The sequence below is a fragment of the Ptychodera flava genome, chromosome 13 (genome assembly GCF_041260155.1).
Source record: "Ptychodera flava strain L36383 chromosome 13, AS_Pfla_20210202, whole genome shotgun sequence".
Classification (NCBI taxonomy): Eukaryota; Metazoa; Hemichordata; class Enteropneusta; family Ptychoderidae; genus Ptychodera; species Ptychodera flava.
Window position 1 is genome coordinate 39,031,814 of NC_091940.1, and position 18,712 is coordinate 39,050,525.

Here is an 18,712-nt window from a genome sequence, read left to right on the forward strand (position 1 = left end):
GTGTTATGAAGAAGAAGATTTTTTATGAAAAATGCCTTTTTGCGCTAATTTGCATATTTTTAACAATATCAAATGATTAAAAAAAATTTTGTCTCATAATCATATTTTGCATCTGCACAACAAATATCAAATCAGTAAGAACTGTGGTTCTCAAGATATTTGAGTGGACGGATGCCTCACAAACGGACATACATACATACATACATAAATACAGACTGCCGCCGGACGCCGGACGGATACCAATCCCAATAGCTTCTAAAGACTATAATCTATAATAGCTAAAAATCAAAAATTATAGTTTCTTTGACTGCTGTCATTGTGTCACCACTATATATAGCAAGTGTAATATCATTCGGTCATGTCCTTTAAGCTATATATGCTAAACTGTGAAAGCTCATTAGATATTATACAAATTATAAATTAATTTACATAAAAATATAAAATATCCTTCATCTGTACAACATAATTGTCTCATAAATATACATAGCAAATTTCATAAACTTTTTTAAGATTCCTTCCAGTCTTATATCCCTAATAAGGAAAATCAGTTAATATGCAAATTAGTAACTTGATTATTTAAAAGTGCTTAACAACTTACATTTATAATTTATGATAAATTCTTTAATGTACACAGCACGTTTCATCGACTTTCGTGAAGTTGATCAAGATATATCCCTTATTAGAAAAGTTCGTTGAATATACCAATCAGTGTCAAGTTGTTTTACAAAATCAACAAGTCATCGTCGAAGACGCAGTCCCCACTTATTAATTCGTAATTTGATCACAGATCCTCGGAGGGCGAGGTTAGAATCCTTTTTATTAATTTGGTCTTTGATTAAAAATACTGCAAAACAGATCAGACTTCACGGCCGAGAATGAGTTTCATGGTGGTGAGAACGTAAAACCAATCTGGGTGAAACCTTAATTACAAAAGTTCATTAAATGTTTCAAGTAGTAATTAATCGACAGGATGTTCACTAACCTTTTTTCATTCTATTACAACACTGACAGATTATCACCTGTAAAACATTTTTAAAATTTGATGCAGCATGCTTCATCAAAGTTGATGCAGCATATCTGGACATATCACTCTAATCGGAAAAGTTCATTAATTATGGAAATTTAAAAAAAAAACACATTGCACTTATAATCATTGTTATTCACTATTAAAGCAATGCAAGCTAAATGTGTGTACCAAGTGTCATGAAATTTTCTTGGCATATCAGCCCTAATTATGGAAATTAATGAAATATGCAAATCAACAGTAAATTTACTTAAAACTGCTACATATTTGCATGGCATTACACTATAAGAGGATAAACATCTGTACAACGTTTCATCAATTTTTATTCAGCATTTCTAGACATACAACACTCATTATGAAGGTTCATTAGATATGCAAATAAGCAATTTATCGACTTAACACTCCTTATTGTGTTCACACAGTATTGCAATACTGAAAGATCAACATTTGCACCACATTCAATGAATTTAAAGCTGTATTTGTGGAAATAGCCATCTAATAAGGAAAAGTACTGAATTATGCAAACTATCAATTAATTAATATGATACTGCTAAGTGTCTTTGTACACTATTAAAGAGCTGTGTGCTGAAGATTTGTAAAATGTTGCATTAAATTTCTTGCAGTATTTCTGGACGTATAACCCTAATTACAAAACCCATCAGATATGCAAAATAGCAATTAATTTACACGATACTGACATATTACCATTCTGTGTGACCAACATTTGTACAGGTTTCATCAAATTTGGTGCACCAGTTGCACCAGAGACAGCGCTCTCATCCAAAATTATGAGACAGCGCTCTCATCCAAAATTATGCAAATTAGTACTTATTATGCACTCTACATCAAAAAACATAATAATAAACCTGCATATTTTATGCCATAGTTTTTTTTTTCTTTTTACTAAGTTCGAAAAGAATTCGCTCAGGCATGTCTGAGATATCTGCATTCATGTGCCCCTGTGCATGGACATATCATTATTCTTTATTATCTCTGAATTAGCCATCCTTAAGCCCTACGGATCAATCATGGCGACCCTGTGGATGGACATCAAATACGGGAAACAAGACGACCGTCTCACAGCCGTTTTTAATAAGATCATAAAAAAATCGACATGCATATATATGACACGAGAGTATGCAGAATAAAAGAAATCAGCTCATAGAAGAATAACGTACCTACGCCGTTTGTTGACATTTCAGGATTGGTTCGCTGATTTGTTTCGTCGGAGTCCCTCTGTAAACGGAAATTAACTTTGTCAGAAACTATTTCCTATGTTGATTATAACACTGATTTAATAAAGAAAACATCACTCATTTTCTCAGCGTTATTAACTATCACTTGCCCATAGTGCCCAAGCTTTGCTTTTTCCTTCGAAGCATGTAGGTGACAATGACGTTGGACGTCTACGCGAAGCAAGTTGAGATTAGCAGACACCCTTAAGCACCTAAAAGCGATTGCTCGCTGTCACGTTTCCTTCACTTTCATTGTCCGTACAATGAGTGTTCTTCAAGTACTTTCCAACATTCAACGTCAAGTTTTCCACGAACTTTGACCTAGTTTCAGCCTCAGGTGCTAAGCTTACTACAACTGAGAAGAAATTACGTTCAAACTTTTTGGCTTTCTGATCTCATCATTTGCAAAATTTTTTGATTGGTTATGCCTTCTTCTGTTGGGTTTGACTGGAACGATAAAGAATAATTTCATAAAGTAATATGTTTCTCACAGGAACCTTTTGGAAGAGGACGAGGTTGGTAAAAATAGACGTAAGGTACAGGTCAGTTATGTCGGCCGGGGGATGGATTACATTTTGCCGACGTCCATCAGTGGCTGACTCCCCATTCCAACTTTTGAAAACAGGGTGACCCCATTCAGAAAAACAATTGGTACATTTTAAACTTTTAGTCATTCGGTATAATATTATGTAGGGCTCAGCCCATGGTGTCGCGCCAGGGGTTAAAATTAGAAATATTATTTGTATTGATTCATGATAAAATAGAATGAAATGTTACTGGCTATATACGTTTGTACGACAACTATGCCCACTTTACCCTCTGATAAAACAGTTCACGTACACAAGATGTCAGACTGGGGTCAGACTCTGTAGGTATAGATTTTCTATAATGTGTCAAAATGTTGCACAGAAATTGGCAATTTTTACAACCTATTTTGTGTAACAAGGGACGTCTTCATTATCGTTGCAATTACTGCACTGCCCAACTTCCACTTGCAAGCTGAAAACTACAGCATTCCATCTAAAAACTGGCAATTTTGCATTTAGTTATTGACACAGGAGGCGCTTTTCTTAAATTCAATCGCAGCATTCTCTGCATATATGCACGACAGTTTCGTCTCTTTTTTCTATTTTTTAGGCGTGATAGTGGCGGTATTTGTATCAATGACAAGGTGGATAATTATACTAAATGGCTAATAAAAGCGATACATTTCATTAATGGCATGTTATGAAATAATACTTTGCACGTTTCGCTATTGTTTATTTACGAGCACTAAAAAAACATGGCGACGCCCATTTCAGTCGGATACGCTTCCACTTACTCGCATAGTACATTATGAATCTGCGCATGCGTGGTCAGTTAGCCGCTTGCGCCACTATTAATGATATTATTTACTTGTCAGTTTTAAAGTAAGAATTTCAAAATGTGAATACAGTATTTTGAATGAGCTTTGGATGTATTTCACATTTTCTCTGCATAAGCAGATGCCTAGAACTGTTGTAGATAAACGGACGTCAATCATTGATATCAAAGAAGGAAGAGCAGTAAATCAAAAACTTTAATGGGTCTTTAGATTTGCCAGTAATCCGATTACATGTCCTGAGAAACCTTAAAGAGCTATCTTCTTGTTGCTAAATTTGATATGCGCAGTGTCTAACAAGACCCTTTCTTTTAACGTTGAAACTGTAAAAGCACAGATAATAATGACAAAGACTGCCTTTTGTAAACTATCATTTTACTCATGAAATAAGCGCCTTTGTACTGAAAACATGAGCCACAAAGGGAAATAGTTCATTAACGTGAACGAACAGTATCTTGTCATTTTGTCTCTCTAAAATATGTTACTCTATCAAATGTATTGTGGAATTTTAGTTCATCATGCTTTCGTATACTGAACTCTAAATAGCACGATTGAAACTAATTTGGGATAATTGGATAGTGAAGTAATGTCGATCTAAGCTACAAATATAATTTTTACATTACACACTTGTTTTTATGAGTAATTTGTATTATTGCACATTCAACTATATGCAGGGCTCGAAATTAGCGGTAGTCGCACGTCCACCGACTGCCAACTTTTCTCCGGGACTACTAAAATCCATGAAATGGTAGCCCACATGGACTACCAAAGCCTGGGACCTAAAATTCTGTCAGTACTTGGCATGCCATGTCCGGTCCATCATTTTGGGACGAGCTAAATGCAGTCAAACTCAGATGGACACAGAAAGGCCAAGGTATGACTTTGTTATGCAAATTACGAAGACGACCGTGCGGTGGAACTTTGCTACAAAAGTTTCAATATCTGAATTCTGACGAACGTGAATGACAAGGACAGGGAATGATGGCCAATGAAAACGCATTTTCATTGCATTTTGACAGGGACCATGATTTTGATCATAATGTATCAATCACAACTACACGGAAATTATGCTTCCTCCTTACAGAAAGCCCATGATCTATTTTAAGCCCCGCTATAGTATGTCTCAGTGCTGAGAGGGTTGTGTCATTGTCATGATGAATATCAAAATTTGCATACAACTCTGAGAGTGAAAGGGGGTTGTCAATAGGTCACCAAACATTTGAGTATCACTATCATCAATTACATCTGTTTCCGTGGGCATTAAGGGTGATCGAGCCACTAAATTTTTTACCAACAATGTTTGTTATTTTTCTCTAGCAGTAAGAATTAAATGTGAGGATGAGATTACGACAAAAAATCAATGTCACCAGATTACTTTGGCAGCTAGAAGAATTTAAGATACACCAACTTTATCCCATTCGAATGACAGAAATTATGAATCTCCCGTAAGCGTTGCCCAACCCGATATATTACTTTCGGTTCCGCTCTTGAAATGCTGCACTTGTTTTATTTACATTAAATAATAAATAAAGTTTAGCTATTTTCCGCTGAAAATGTGCATAAGAATTTCAATTATCACTTCTCAGGCCTCCCAAAGCAACAGTTAAAACTGTTGCAAACTTTAAAAAAATGATCACGCCTTATCCATACTTTGTAGAATTATTTACATTTCCAATCCAACAATTTTGTTTATTTTCACATAAATTGTTGTTCAGATATTGCACATTATATGCATCAAATAAAAATATGGGATCACCAGCCTATTTACAATGCTACATGGCTTAACATCACAACCCTCTATATGTGAAATGGGGAAATCACAATTTGATGAGAAATATGTCCTTTTCAAATTATTGTGTTGGGATTTTTAAATACTTTGTTAATATATCGACATTAAAACATTTAAATTTACAAATTGAAGATAATATAATGATCACACAATCATCACCAACAATGTCCGCTTTCATGCTAAAAGCTCTGACAGTAAGTTGTATGAAGATAGGTTTCCATCAAAACCACAGTGAAATTTTTTCAGTGAGTACGGTCCCGGACAGTGGACGCGCGCGTTGTAGAGTGCGCATTCTATTGTTTGCAGCTATGATGATGTAGCAGTTGACTCTATCACCCTTAAAAGTGTGCAATATTCACATCAAATGACTAAAAAATCACTTCAAGGGCATTATCTTGAAAAATAGCCTTTTCTTGTTTAGCTCACGAAAAAAGGATATCCCTGAACTAAACTATGCATGGACTACCAGCCATTGTCACTGGGCTACCAACTTCAGAAAATGGAAGCCCAAGTGGACTACCAGGTAAAAAAGTTAATTTCGAGCCCTGATATGGCACCTAACTCTCTGAGAAATTTGAAAAATATGAAAATTCGATTATCCAAAAATAGTTCCAATCGTGTTTAATTGAGAAAACAGAAAACTTGTTATGCTTTTCATATGAACTGCAGATTTTATACTGATTTGTACACTTTGAAAGTAGGCTTTCCATTCACAAAAAATCAGATGTGTATGATACATATCCGATATATTAAAGTGGCACTCCCACTGGTAACATTTTTAAAACACATTTTTTAATGCAAACGGTCGATATTTGACGTGGCGACTGCGCGCGGATCACGAGATATCGATAAAAACATGTCCTCAAAAAAGTAAAGTTTGAATTCCGGTGGCCCACCTAAATTCAGCTTCCGAACATCGAACGTTCGGCACTGGGGCCATCGACAACTAAGCTATGGAGTACGAGTATATGCTAACGCTGCTGTATGCCACAGTACCGCTCGTGTCGGTGATCGGTCATGCCCCGTGGGGGAAAGCCAAGTCTTACTGACTCGAGGAAAAACGGAAAACAAAGTTTGCTGATTCCACCAGAATTCGCATAGGTGACTCACACAGATACGTGCGGTTGATACATAGCGGCCGCCACGTAGTATGCACGCGTACTACGCGGCGGCCACAATGTATCGAACCACGCGTAACAGTGTGGGCAGACGACAAAATGTAGTCATCAGAGGCGGCTAATATTTTACACGTAAAACCTGATATATATGTGATATTGTTTTAAAATATAATAGATCTGAGACTGAGAATAATGAAAACGACAAAAACTAAGGAGAGTTTTTAAAAAAACTTACCCAAAGTGAAGGCAAAATACTGTATATAAAGTCTTCGCAGTGGGAGGTAAAATTGCGTCGGTCAAACTTATTATGGACTCCCTAGAATATCGTCAATCAGCACAACAACAAACCTTCGGGGATTTCGCGTCATAATAAGAAACGTTCGTAAAACTTCGGGATGTGAAAATACGCTGGGGAAATGACATGTTTTTATCGATATCTCTCGATCCGCGCGCAGTCGCCACCTCAAATATCGACCGTTGACATAAAAAAATGTGTTTTAAATATGTTACCAAGTGAGAGTGCCTCTTTAAAGTTATGCGCCAGAAGGATGCGTTAGAAAGTGCAATTGCGGCTGGTATGATACTTTGCACAAGAAACTCGCAAACATTAAGATATTTGTGTTATATATATATATATGTATATATATATATATATATATATATATATATATATATATATATATATATATATATATATATATATATATATATATATATATATATATATATATATATATATATATAATATATATATATATATGCTGACAAATCTACCCTGCTAAACAAACGCTTTGACTTGGTTTCAAAATTACGCCGCTAAAACAAATAATATTAGTCTGGTGCCGAAACCCTGATTTTTGGTCGAACCCAAAAATTTCGGCCCCACAATGGTTCTCGGTGGTTTCTGTATCTTCAAAGCCTACTGAATCAGGATCTGCATGATGCCACCCTGGCACCCTTGGGCATTTTAATATATTCAAGATGGCCGCCAAGATGGCCGCCAAAACATGTAAATGGTAATATCTCAGCTCTATGAAATGTTATCAAAGTGATTTTGGTGTCATTTGCCAGGTAAACAGGGCCAAGGAATTCATTTCTTTCATTGCCCAACATGTGCAACTCTTAATTTGCATAAAACTCCAAGATGGCTGCCAAAATCACCTCCAAAACAGGTAAAATGCCATATCTCAGCTCCATGAGAAGCTGTTGGAGTCATTGTGGTCTCCTTTGCCAGGTATATTGGGTCAAGCAATTCATATCTTTCATTGGCTGACATGTACAACCCTTAATTTGCATAAAAATTTGCATAAAAATCCAAATACCTGTTTCAGTGTGTAAGGAGTCATATCTCAATACACTATGCCACTGATTTTGGTGTCTTTCGGCATGTTTTACGTCTTTTGTTATATTTGCTATAAAATCAACAATGAAAATCTGAAATTGATCCTTACAATCCAAGATGGCTGCTAAGCTTGTTTCCACAACATATATCAAGGTATATCTTAGCTGAAATTGCATACTAGAGACTAATACAGTAAGGGTTCAAGGCTGAAGGATAAGTTTCTTTCATTATATTAAATGTGAAATATTTCATTGAAAGCCAAAATGACCACCTAATATCAACTATGGCCACACAAATGGATGTAACAAAAATATTGAGTCGTATCTTAACCCACCAAGCATTCTTGAGATCTATTTTGTTGTGTTTGGTCAGGTTTTATTGGTCGCAGGGTTTTCATTGCTCTTTTCTGCACCCGAAAATCTTACTTCTAATGGAGGGATTTATCCCGCATTGTAGCTATAATGGTTTCCTAAAACATCACACCATATTTATCTAGCATCTTTGACACAAGGTTGTATGTGTTTGGGTCCGTCTGAGAGGTCATGGATTTCACATTTCCACTCATATAAATTGTCAAACCATCCATTTACATGAATTATATTATTCTTTTTTGACAGTAAAGATACTTTCATGTTATCCCTCTGAAGTTCTACCCTTAGCTTCGCAACCGTCATGCTGCAAACAATTTTATAGTTTCTGCAATACGGTCATCCGTAGGGGCATCAAGAATACCAACGTTGCGCTTGACACCCATCCAAAGCACTTTGAACAGTTTAATTGCAGTACAATTATTAAACATATATACACCTTGCTCCTCCAAGAGCAATCTTTTTCACTAGTTCTAATCCACCACCTGACATAAAAGTTCTATACTGATGAGCATGTGCATTTTTCCTTGTGTCTCGGAATGAAACCAAAAGTACATTGCAGACTAACCTGTACTGTTTTGATTACTTGTACAAGCTTTTATTGGACTATGAAAAGAACAATACCAACAACCAAAAATGTATGCAGACAAAAAGCTACAACTTCTAGGTGCCCATGTTTTGTCTTGTTATAGTGCAGTGGGCTACATGCTAGCTATTTGAGTCGCAACACACTAAAACAGCTTCTAAAAATAACGAGCATAACACCTTGCACACACACATATATAACTTAGACAAGAAAAAATGAAAAAAGTAAAATATTGATGAACATGAAATATACGCGTATAGATATTCAGATTTATACATATATATCTCTTTTTTAAATACTCGTTTGTTGTTGATTTTACAAAACCTTTATTGTACTTTATGATCAAGCTCCCAATTGGGATACGACTTCAATAAAGGCTTACTTTGCTTCACTAAACTTTATATATATAAGTAAGGAACGGTATAATGAACAAAGATCAAGGAATCAAACTGATTTCGAGACTTTGGTTGGCTGAAAAATGAATCAGTCAAATCGCTTTTCACTTAGTCAAGGCTAACCAGCTCCTTCAGATGTACATAAAGTCATTCCTAATGGATGTACAGGTGACCCTCCATATTCCACAGGAAGTTACAGGCGCTCTTTAACTCAACTGGCTGTGACATTTGTATTTTCTGGCAGTATAGTATAGCAAGCAACTGCCAATATAAATGGCCCTGCTAATAACAAAAGCGATGAAGATGATGTTGTGCCAGAATCTTACCGAATCTTACAGTTCTGGTCGAAAACTTGTAAATGAGTATTTTGGTACATTATCACAGAAGTATTATAAAACGTGCCACCAAATGATAAATGGTACGTAAACAGTTCATGTAATGGGAACAGTGTGTTTTCTAGATACCTAAAATGCGGCCAAAGATTAAGAATCAATCTCAAAGATGATCAATAATAATATTAGTTAAGGATACATGCCTGTTTTGCGACTCTTTTTAGGGCATCGATGATGTTTTGACTTCACTTTTGATATATGTTGGATTGTACAGTTTATATGCAATTGACCCTTCAAATGTATCAAAAGACACAAAAGTTGGTCTTGTGAGCTACTCAGTAAATAGAGACATGATGTAATATTTTGACACCATTATTAGCATTATCAGATAAACTCCCTCTTTTTGTAATGTTCTTGGAAGTTTTTTTCAGGTCAGATAACTGGAGATTCAAATTCTGCAACTGGATAAAACATGACCATACTCATCAAAATAGGTCTTAAGAATGCTTGATTGGTAAAGATGCAACTCACACCTTACTAATATTGGTGTTTGTAATGCAATTAAACTGCTCAAAGTGCTCTGAATTGTGTCAAACGCAAGAAGTTGGTATTTCTGCTGCCTATGAATGACACTATAACAGAAACTAGAGACTTGTTTGCAGCATGACGGTTGTAAACGCTTAAGGCTATTGTAGGGGCTATTTTAAAACACTAACCGTGTAGTACCTTGTTTTCAGAGTTTGTCATCTTTTTGTTGCAGTAGATGGTAAAATGCAGTGCAGGGGGAAAACCGGATATTCGGTTGCCGTGGCGACAATTTCAGGGTTAAAAATATGAGGAAATTTGTGGCAAAGATATCTATTGAACGAAAAGTCATACAACAACCGAATTTTTTCTGTAGCATTCAGATGTATATGTATTACAATATGAACCTAAATCTATGACTGTATAAGATGTCAATATAAATCATAGTCATCTCGGTAAGATTGAAAAATTAATAAATTTCACAACTTTCCGTCAAGTTTCTACTATGACATGATTGGATGACCTTGTTTTTTGAAGTTTCTTTTGTAAAGTATTTAATTTCACATATGTTGGCTGATTTTCATTGCATTCCAACCATTCTTTCAAGAGTTATTACTGCCACAAGAAACGAATGCAGTACAAAACACAATTGTTAGGAGTATTGGATTGAAATGTTTACAACATAAAGGTGATACTCATACTTCATGCAAAGTTTACGACCTCAAAATAGGGTATTGGACAAGTTTAAATTGTCAGTTAGAATTCTATTTACAAAAGCCTGGTTGTAATTGCTTTCTTAGTGAAAAATGAACTGTTAATTATCAAAAAAACATTGATTTTATAATCAGCATGATAATGAAATTCATGTGAGATTCTTTACTTGTTATGTATATGGACACCATAACGTCTTATATGGTTTGTTTTCTGGTTTAATTGCTATACCTGAATGAAAATCTTCATATGCCTTACAGTAATATCCACACAAAATATAAAACAGAATCATTTGTTGCAAATTTCTTCCCGATTACTCATTGATCTGGCTTTTTTAGACTGCAATTAGTCTCAAACTCACAATTTCCACAACGCCATATTTTTACCTCTGAAAAAGCTGCTTCAATAAGCAAGCAAATGGTCACTACTTCATACATGATGCCATAACTCAACAAAGTTTTTAGGCAACCAAAAATAGCGATTTGCCTGTTTTGAATATATAAGTAGACTAAATAAAATTTGACCAGGGGTCAGTGGGAAAAAAACGCGATTTTTCATGATTTTAGTTAATATTTTTTGAAGAATGATATAGCTTATTTGAAAGTATACATATCGAGGGTGACAATGAAGGAAAAAAATAAAATTAGATTTTTTGAGCATTTTGACCGACATTAGCCCAGACGATGGCCTTAAGGTACAACATCTGACGGATGACATTAAAACTGGTTTTCAAAGGTGGCAAAAGACAAGTATCTTCATTGTCAATCAGAAAACCATGCCTGCAACGATAAAGGTATTCATAGTAGGCCTCTGCTACATCCACTTGCGGTCATCTGAGTGACTAAGTTGGTGCAAAGATAAACAAGACAGATTACTCAGGTTGGCTCAAAGATGACCAAACAAGTCACTTGTATGGAAGTGCGAATGCATTCTCAGCAAATTTGCCTCGAATAATTGAAGCTAATTTATTGTGGTTGATTGGCAAATGATAAAATGACCATTGATGTTGTATGGAAAGATACAGTTATTATAATTTAATTTAAATTGGATGGTTTGACAATTTCTGTGGATGAAAATGTGAATTCCATGACCTCTCAAACAGACCAAATCACACACAACTTTGTGTCAAAGATGCTGGATAAATTAAGATACGGTGTAATGTTTTACGAAACCATTATAGCGGCAATGTGGGATAAATCCTTCCATTATAAGTAAGATTTTTTCCAGTTCAGAAAACAAGCAATGAAAACCCTGCGGCCAATAAAACCTGACCAAACACAACAAAATAGATCTCAAGAATGCTTGGTGGATTAAGATACGACTCAATGTTTTTGTGGCATCCATTTGTGTGGCCATAGTTGATATTGGGTGGTCATTTTGGCTTTCAATGAAATATTTCACATTTAATATAATGAAAGAAACTTATCCTTCAGCCTTGAACCCTTACTGTATTAGTCTCTAGTATGCAATTTCAGCTAAGATATACCTTGATATATGTTGTGGAAACAAGCTTAGCAACTATCTTGGGTTGTAAGCATCAATTTCAGATTTTCATGGTTGATTTTATAGCAAATATAACAAAAGACGTAAAACATGCCGAAAGACACCAAAATCAGTGGCATAGTGTATTGAGATATGACTCCTTACACACTGAAACAGGTATTTGGATTTTTATGCAAATTTTTATGCAAATTAAGGGTTGTACATGTCAGCCAATGAAAGATATGAATTGCTTGACCCAATATACCTGGCAAAGGAGACCAAAATGACTCCAACAGCTTCTCATTGAGCTGAGATATGATATTTTACCTGTTTTTGGATGTCGTTTTGGCAGCCATCTTGGATTTTTATGCAAATTAAGGGTTGTACATATAAGGCAATGAAAGATATGAGTTCCTTAACCCCATTTACCTGGCAAAGGAGACCACAATGACTCCAACAGCTTCTCATGGAGCTGAGATATGGCATTTTACCTGTTTTGAAGGTGATTTTGGCATGCAAATTAAGAGTTGCACATGTTGGGCAATGAAAGAAATGAATTCCTTGGCCCTGTTTACCTGGCAAATGACACCAAAATCACTTTGATAACATTTCATAGAGCTGAGATATTACCATTTACATGTTTTGGCGGCCATCTTGGTGGCCATCTTGAATATATTAAAATGCCAAAGACTGCCAATGTGGCATCATGCAGATCCTGATTCAGTAGGCTTTGAAGATACAGAAACCACCGAGAACCATTGTGGGGCCGAAATTTTTGGGTTTTGTGTTTCGGCACCAGACTATATTCATCAAATGTTGACTCCCCCACAAATAAAACGGTACGTGCCAATCATGCATATAAGAGAGTGTTGAGCTAAGAGTCATTTCACTTCTTTTGTCTGAAGATTAGAGGATGCATGAAACTTAAATATCAGATATTACTTTGTACTTGAAGTAAATTTTGTTATTATTTATAACGCTCTGCCTAAGCATCACGCACTGTAATTTCCTACGAGGACATATCTCTGTCTCTCTGTCTCTGTCCCTCTCTCTCTCTCTCTCTCTCTCTCCCCCTCTTTCTCTCTCTCGCTCTCTCTCTTTATATATATATATATATATATATATATATATTATATATATATATATATATATATATATATATATATATATATATATATATCGAAGTATACAGATATCCTCGTTGGCATTAGGGGACGTTTCCATCTAAAAAACAATGCATATTCAATGCACATTCACCCCTTGAAATAGGGGTTTCAAGGGGTATGGAGCTCCTAATTAAAGTTATTTGCCATCTCGTAAGCTGTTTGCAATATGTGATTAGAGATAGCGATTAAGTGGGTGTACGGGGAAGACATATCTGCCTTACACACTTCACTCATACAGATAATCGTTCGCCTTGAACTCTTTGAACATTGTACCCTAATTTTCACAGAATAGGACCTATAAATATACTACAAGCCATATGTTAGTTCAAATTAATAAAAGTAGGAACAAATTCCGATGTCCTGAAATGATAATACTGTTGTCAAGGTTTACACGAGACTGAGTTTGTGCCGCTTCACTGTACAATACCTTGGCATAAAGTAGTACCGGCCAAGCTATTGGTATCTGAAGTTGTTGACTAAGCGTTATGTAATGTCTGATTATATCTGATATAACTACTTTAGATTGCATATTATCAGTGCAGAAAGAGCCCAAAAGAGTGCACTGTTTTTTAGATGCAAGCGTCCCGTCATGGAAATTACAATGCTCGATGCTAAAGCAAAGCGTTATAAATTAACACAAAATTATACTTCAAGTACAAGTAATGATATCTGTAATGATATCTTGACTACCAAGGCCAATGTATTCCTATATACCAGGCCCCTTATGTAAATATTGATAAAATCTTGGGTGTGGTCATTGCATGAACACTGCTTAGAATAAAAATTAAGTAAGTACCAATAAACCATATATTTTCTGAATCAGCATGAAATTTCCCACTTTTTCATATATAAGTTTTGTATTTCCAGGTCACGTGACTGATCACATGACACATCATGTGACCAGAGTTGGCAAAGAATATGAATATTTGAAGCATCAGGACGTGTTTGAATCCATAAAATGACGCAAATTTGAATACAGTTGCAATTTTCATGGCATTGTCTTTACATATATGTAATAATAACTACCCTTTACTTTATTTATAGATTACCTATTTAAGATTTTTCTCACAAAAGGCAGAGTAAATGAACCACAAACATCAGCATCTGACATGATTCTGTATTTGAAAATCAACACATTTTATATTTGTAAACACCTGCTTTATGTCTTCCTTGCAGATACATACATCTAAAATGGTTATGATTTATCAAAAAAGAATTCACAATATATAAAAATACATTTTAGGGAACAACATATCACTGGACCAAACACATGACCAGTCATGTGACCAGTCATATTGATAATATGGCTGCTATAAAATTTCACTGGCTTATAGTAAAAAATTGTATTTCTTCTAGTTTCATTCACGAATATTGCTGTTAATAGAACATATTTACATATAAAGCATTTGTTTTCAAAAATCAACATTTCATTTCATTAAAAAAAAACAAACCATAAACATCTGCGCGATCGTCCGTACTTCTGAAAACTGTAAACAATCAGCGCAACGCTTCTGTGATCAGCCTGACCTTTCAGGGTCGAGGTCATGGGTCACGACATTTGCTTCCGGATTTTGGCCATACTCGGACGTACGGGGGCGCAATCACATTCAGGCCAGATCGGAATACATCAATCTTAGTCGTGCTGCGTGCCGACGCTGAAATTACGGGATTTTTAGCGACAAAAACGAAGCAAATACGCCTATTTAACTGTGCCGGATATTTCCGGCACTCAAGGTATATGGTAATTCAATATGGCGCCGGATATATCCGGCGCCATAGGTAGTCAAGGGGTTAAGATTCATGCCTCCTGCAATCATCAGACAGAAGAAGTAATTCTACTACTTCTGTCTGATGATTGCAGGATGCATGAAACTTAAGTAACAGATATCATTACTTTGTACTTGAAATAATTTTTGTGTATATATATATATATATATATATATATATATATATATATATATATATATATATATATATATATATATATATATATATTATTTATATATATGGTCTTAAAATATCTGACTGGTATATCAACGAAATGCGCCCGAAGGGCGTTCCGAAAAATGCAACTGAATGATGAATTACTTGTGACCCCGTTTCGTAAATCAAAAACACACCAATTACCCAAATGAGCATTTTGAAAAAGAACATGGTGACCCCCACCACCAAAGTCAAAAACAGGGTGTTCCCCCCCATGAATCCACCATAAAGGCCAAAGAAATTGACCAGTTTCTATAATGCAACTTTAACGATGCGACTCAGGTTCAAAGGTCAATTTTAGCAATTTTTTTTTTATTTCAAATTTCGAACCACTGACACATGGTCTTTCTTTTGGGGAAAGGTGTTGGGTCACATCGTACCGGGAAATTCCTGAAATATTACTAAAATGGAAAACTATCAGCTACACCGCGTGCCATTATTTCCCTTTTGTCTTAACGGTCGCGGATTACCGACCACGATATATTTGATAAACACGCAGAGATTATGTATAGGCTTTGCGGTATAGTGCGCATGCGCTAGCTTCAACGTTATGCTCAGCGTTTTGAACTCCGCATGTATCGGTATGGCAAACACGTCGAGCAGACCAAAGCCGGCGCTCGCGCTCCGTACCGTCGAAAAAGCAAGCGAGGTCCACAAAAGCGGACCTGAAAAAGACGGCAACGTGCGCAAAGGTCGATTTAAATGTAAAACAGTCCGACTTTGACTCATACTCCCTGCAATAACGATCAAGAATGCAGTGAAGAGTCAGATGGCCGAGGACGCAGACGATAACGGAGAACTATGAAAGTATTTGACACGCTGCTTTTCGAACATATCCTAGGCTATTGTGATTGCATACCCGAGTCCAAAAATTAGCCTGAGCGAGATGAAACTTCTGTTAGTTGCGATAATTTTATCACTCTTGCTGTACATGCTTGGTGTTAGTATCGTGTTCTTTTATATTTTTAAACTCGAGTTTTCTATCGTGCAGTCTTTTCGTGTCTGCTGAGAAACCTTGAACAACACCGTACCCGACAACAAGTGACATTTATGTCAAGGAGTTTCCCAAGCCAGTGCAGGAGTTCATACACACATAATGTAGATTCACAAGAGCAAGTTCACCGATCTGCTAATTTTTCGAAACGAAATGGAAATATTTTTTTTTATTTCATGCCTTTTCTTTCTTTAAATATAACCCAAAAATTAAATTACGTCAAACGTGAATTGCGAGGGTTCACAAATGATTATTGTGTGCGTGTTGTCTAAACTTATCAATTACCCGCAGACTCCACAGCTGCTAGCTGGACCTCAACACTGAACGTAAAACAAATCCGGCTCAACTTCTAGAAGTGCTGAAACTAGCAATTTTTGCTATATGAGGTCAGTCATCAAAAGTTTGACTAAAAGTAAAAATCTCCGAAATGATAATGTGTGCGCTGGTATTGCGCAAGTCGAGTGACTCCACTAGCTGTGTAGACTAGTCGATACTCTGTCTCTCGGAACACGCTGTCGATGACAGCCTGCACTGTTCTACGCTACGGCGTGATAATTATTATTTTGATAAAATCGGTACAAGAACACATATAAATAAAGTTTGAAAAAATAACACGAGTCAATCTCTCCCGTCGTAACGAAGGGTGACAAGTTTGCAGTGCGGTGCAAAAGCTAAGAAAATACGACAGACATTTTATGTTGTCAAGAGTTACATGTGTTCGTCTCATCTTGAGGTAGGAAAACTAGCAAGTGACGTCCCGTTCGCACAGTGTCGGCGCTAACATGAACTTGACAATCACTTTTCACAAAGAACATGCATAAATTGCCGATCGCGAGACAGGAAGTAGACAACTTGAGTCAAGAACAAGTGAATGCCCGACGCGATCGCGCGACGACAGCACACAGGTCTCGATCTGATAGACTTTTTTACACAAGTTTCGACGTCTTCGTCTTGACTGTGAACACTGGTAACCAGATTGTAACCGTTGAGTTAACAGTATACAGTTAATATGCTAGTTAAACGTTCCAAAAATGGATTAAATCGCTAAGTACCCCTCTGTGTTTGTTGTGTAAATACCACCCACTGCTGGCACTAAGCATTTGCCAGTTTAGTGTATAATTTCTTTCTATTTTCACACGATCTGCAATCCTAAACATATTCAAAATTCCCAAAACTGACTCTAAATATTTCAACTTATTCCTGGTATAAGAAAATTCGCAGAAAATAGTGCGCGAGTCGGACTTCTTGGTCACAATGTGTGACGCATAGGTCGTTTACACAAATCGTCGATTTTCTCAGTTCCGTTTTTGGCAGTGCGTACATTATTCAAATAAGTATAAGTCGGCGGCGCCTGGACAGACTAGCCTGATTTTTCACCTGTGGACAGTGAATGAATATATCTGAAAGAAAGTGTCTCAGATTTCCGATAAAGGGCCTGGAAGTGAAGATATCCTGACAAACGTGAACAAAGGCCGATAATTTATGCAAAAACGTCAAGTTGACACTTTGAAGGTGCATTGTGCGAAAACAAAAGCGAATTTCAAAAATCCGGGACACGGTTTTTTGCCCAGTATACCCAGCCGTCGATTGCCGTAAACAGATCACCAAGGCCGATTGGAGATTTGTACTTACACTTTTTTGAGTAAAAAAACTAAAAAACACGTGTTTTTGAGTAAAACAGCCGTATGCGCACTGTTTTTGAAAAACTAACAAATTTTCTGAACTCTTCGGTGACCGAGCAGATAAAAAAGTACCACATGTCGGGTGTGTGACCACGTCTTCTTTGTGAAAATGAGGATTGAAAATAAGTGACAATGAAACTGAGTCGCTACCTTAAAGAAAATCAAGTGTAAAACTGTAAAACTGAATTGACGAGATAAATGGGAATGCACAGTTTAACCTTAGCACGATTGACTTCGAATCCAAAGCTTACCTTTTTCGTTCCCCCTTGATCAATTCTGTAAAACATATGCGTTAAGCCGCATATACCTCGTAGACTTGGTTGACGTACCCGTAGTAGTAAACTCAATACGATAGTTACAGTAACTGTGAAACAAACCACGCTGATAAAAACCAACTGTAGTCTGCTGTAATGTTACTGTCTTCTGCTGATTACACAAACAACAGTAAATTAAACGAGGACGTATGTAATCCAATCTGATTATGGTAGTATGCGCCTTGAATTTAAAATACTTAAATTTTCGCTCAAAATTTTCCCTCGGAATCTTTTAACCATTTACTTTCAAAATTAAGAATAAAAGTCGGAGGTCATCGTGTAAGTATTTGAACTGGAAAAGAAAAC

The 18,712-nt window shown here is 36.2% G+C and overlaps 1 protein-coding gene across 4 annotated transcripts in view; it reads right to left on the reverse strand.

The window, feature by feature from the left end:
• Positions 1-18,712, reverse strand: part of LOC139148410 (cilia- and flagella-associated protein 44-like) — a 65,707-nt gene that overhangs the window by 7,238 nt on the left and 39,757 nt on the right. For 3 of the 4 annotated variants that reach the window (XR_011555923.1, XR_011555922.1, XM_070719855.1), the window contains exons 7-8: positions 18,344-18,518; positions 2,203-2,260 (exon numbers count right to left, since the gene is read on the reverse strand). Coding sequence is in view for 1 of the 4 variants with exons in the window: in XM_070719855.1 (XP_070575956.1) it covers positions 2,203-2,260; positions 18,344-18,379 (94 nt within the window). In the remaining 3 variants the exon portion in view is untranslated. The remainder of the gene's footprint in view (positions 1-2,202; positions 2,261-18,343; positions 18,519-18,712) is intronic. The other variant, XR_011555924.1, reaches the window with a different exon arrangement.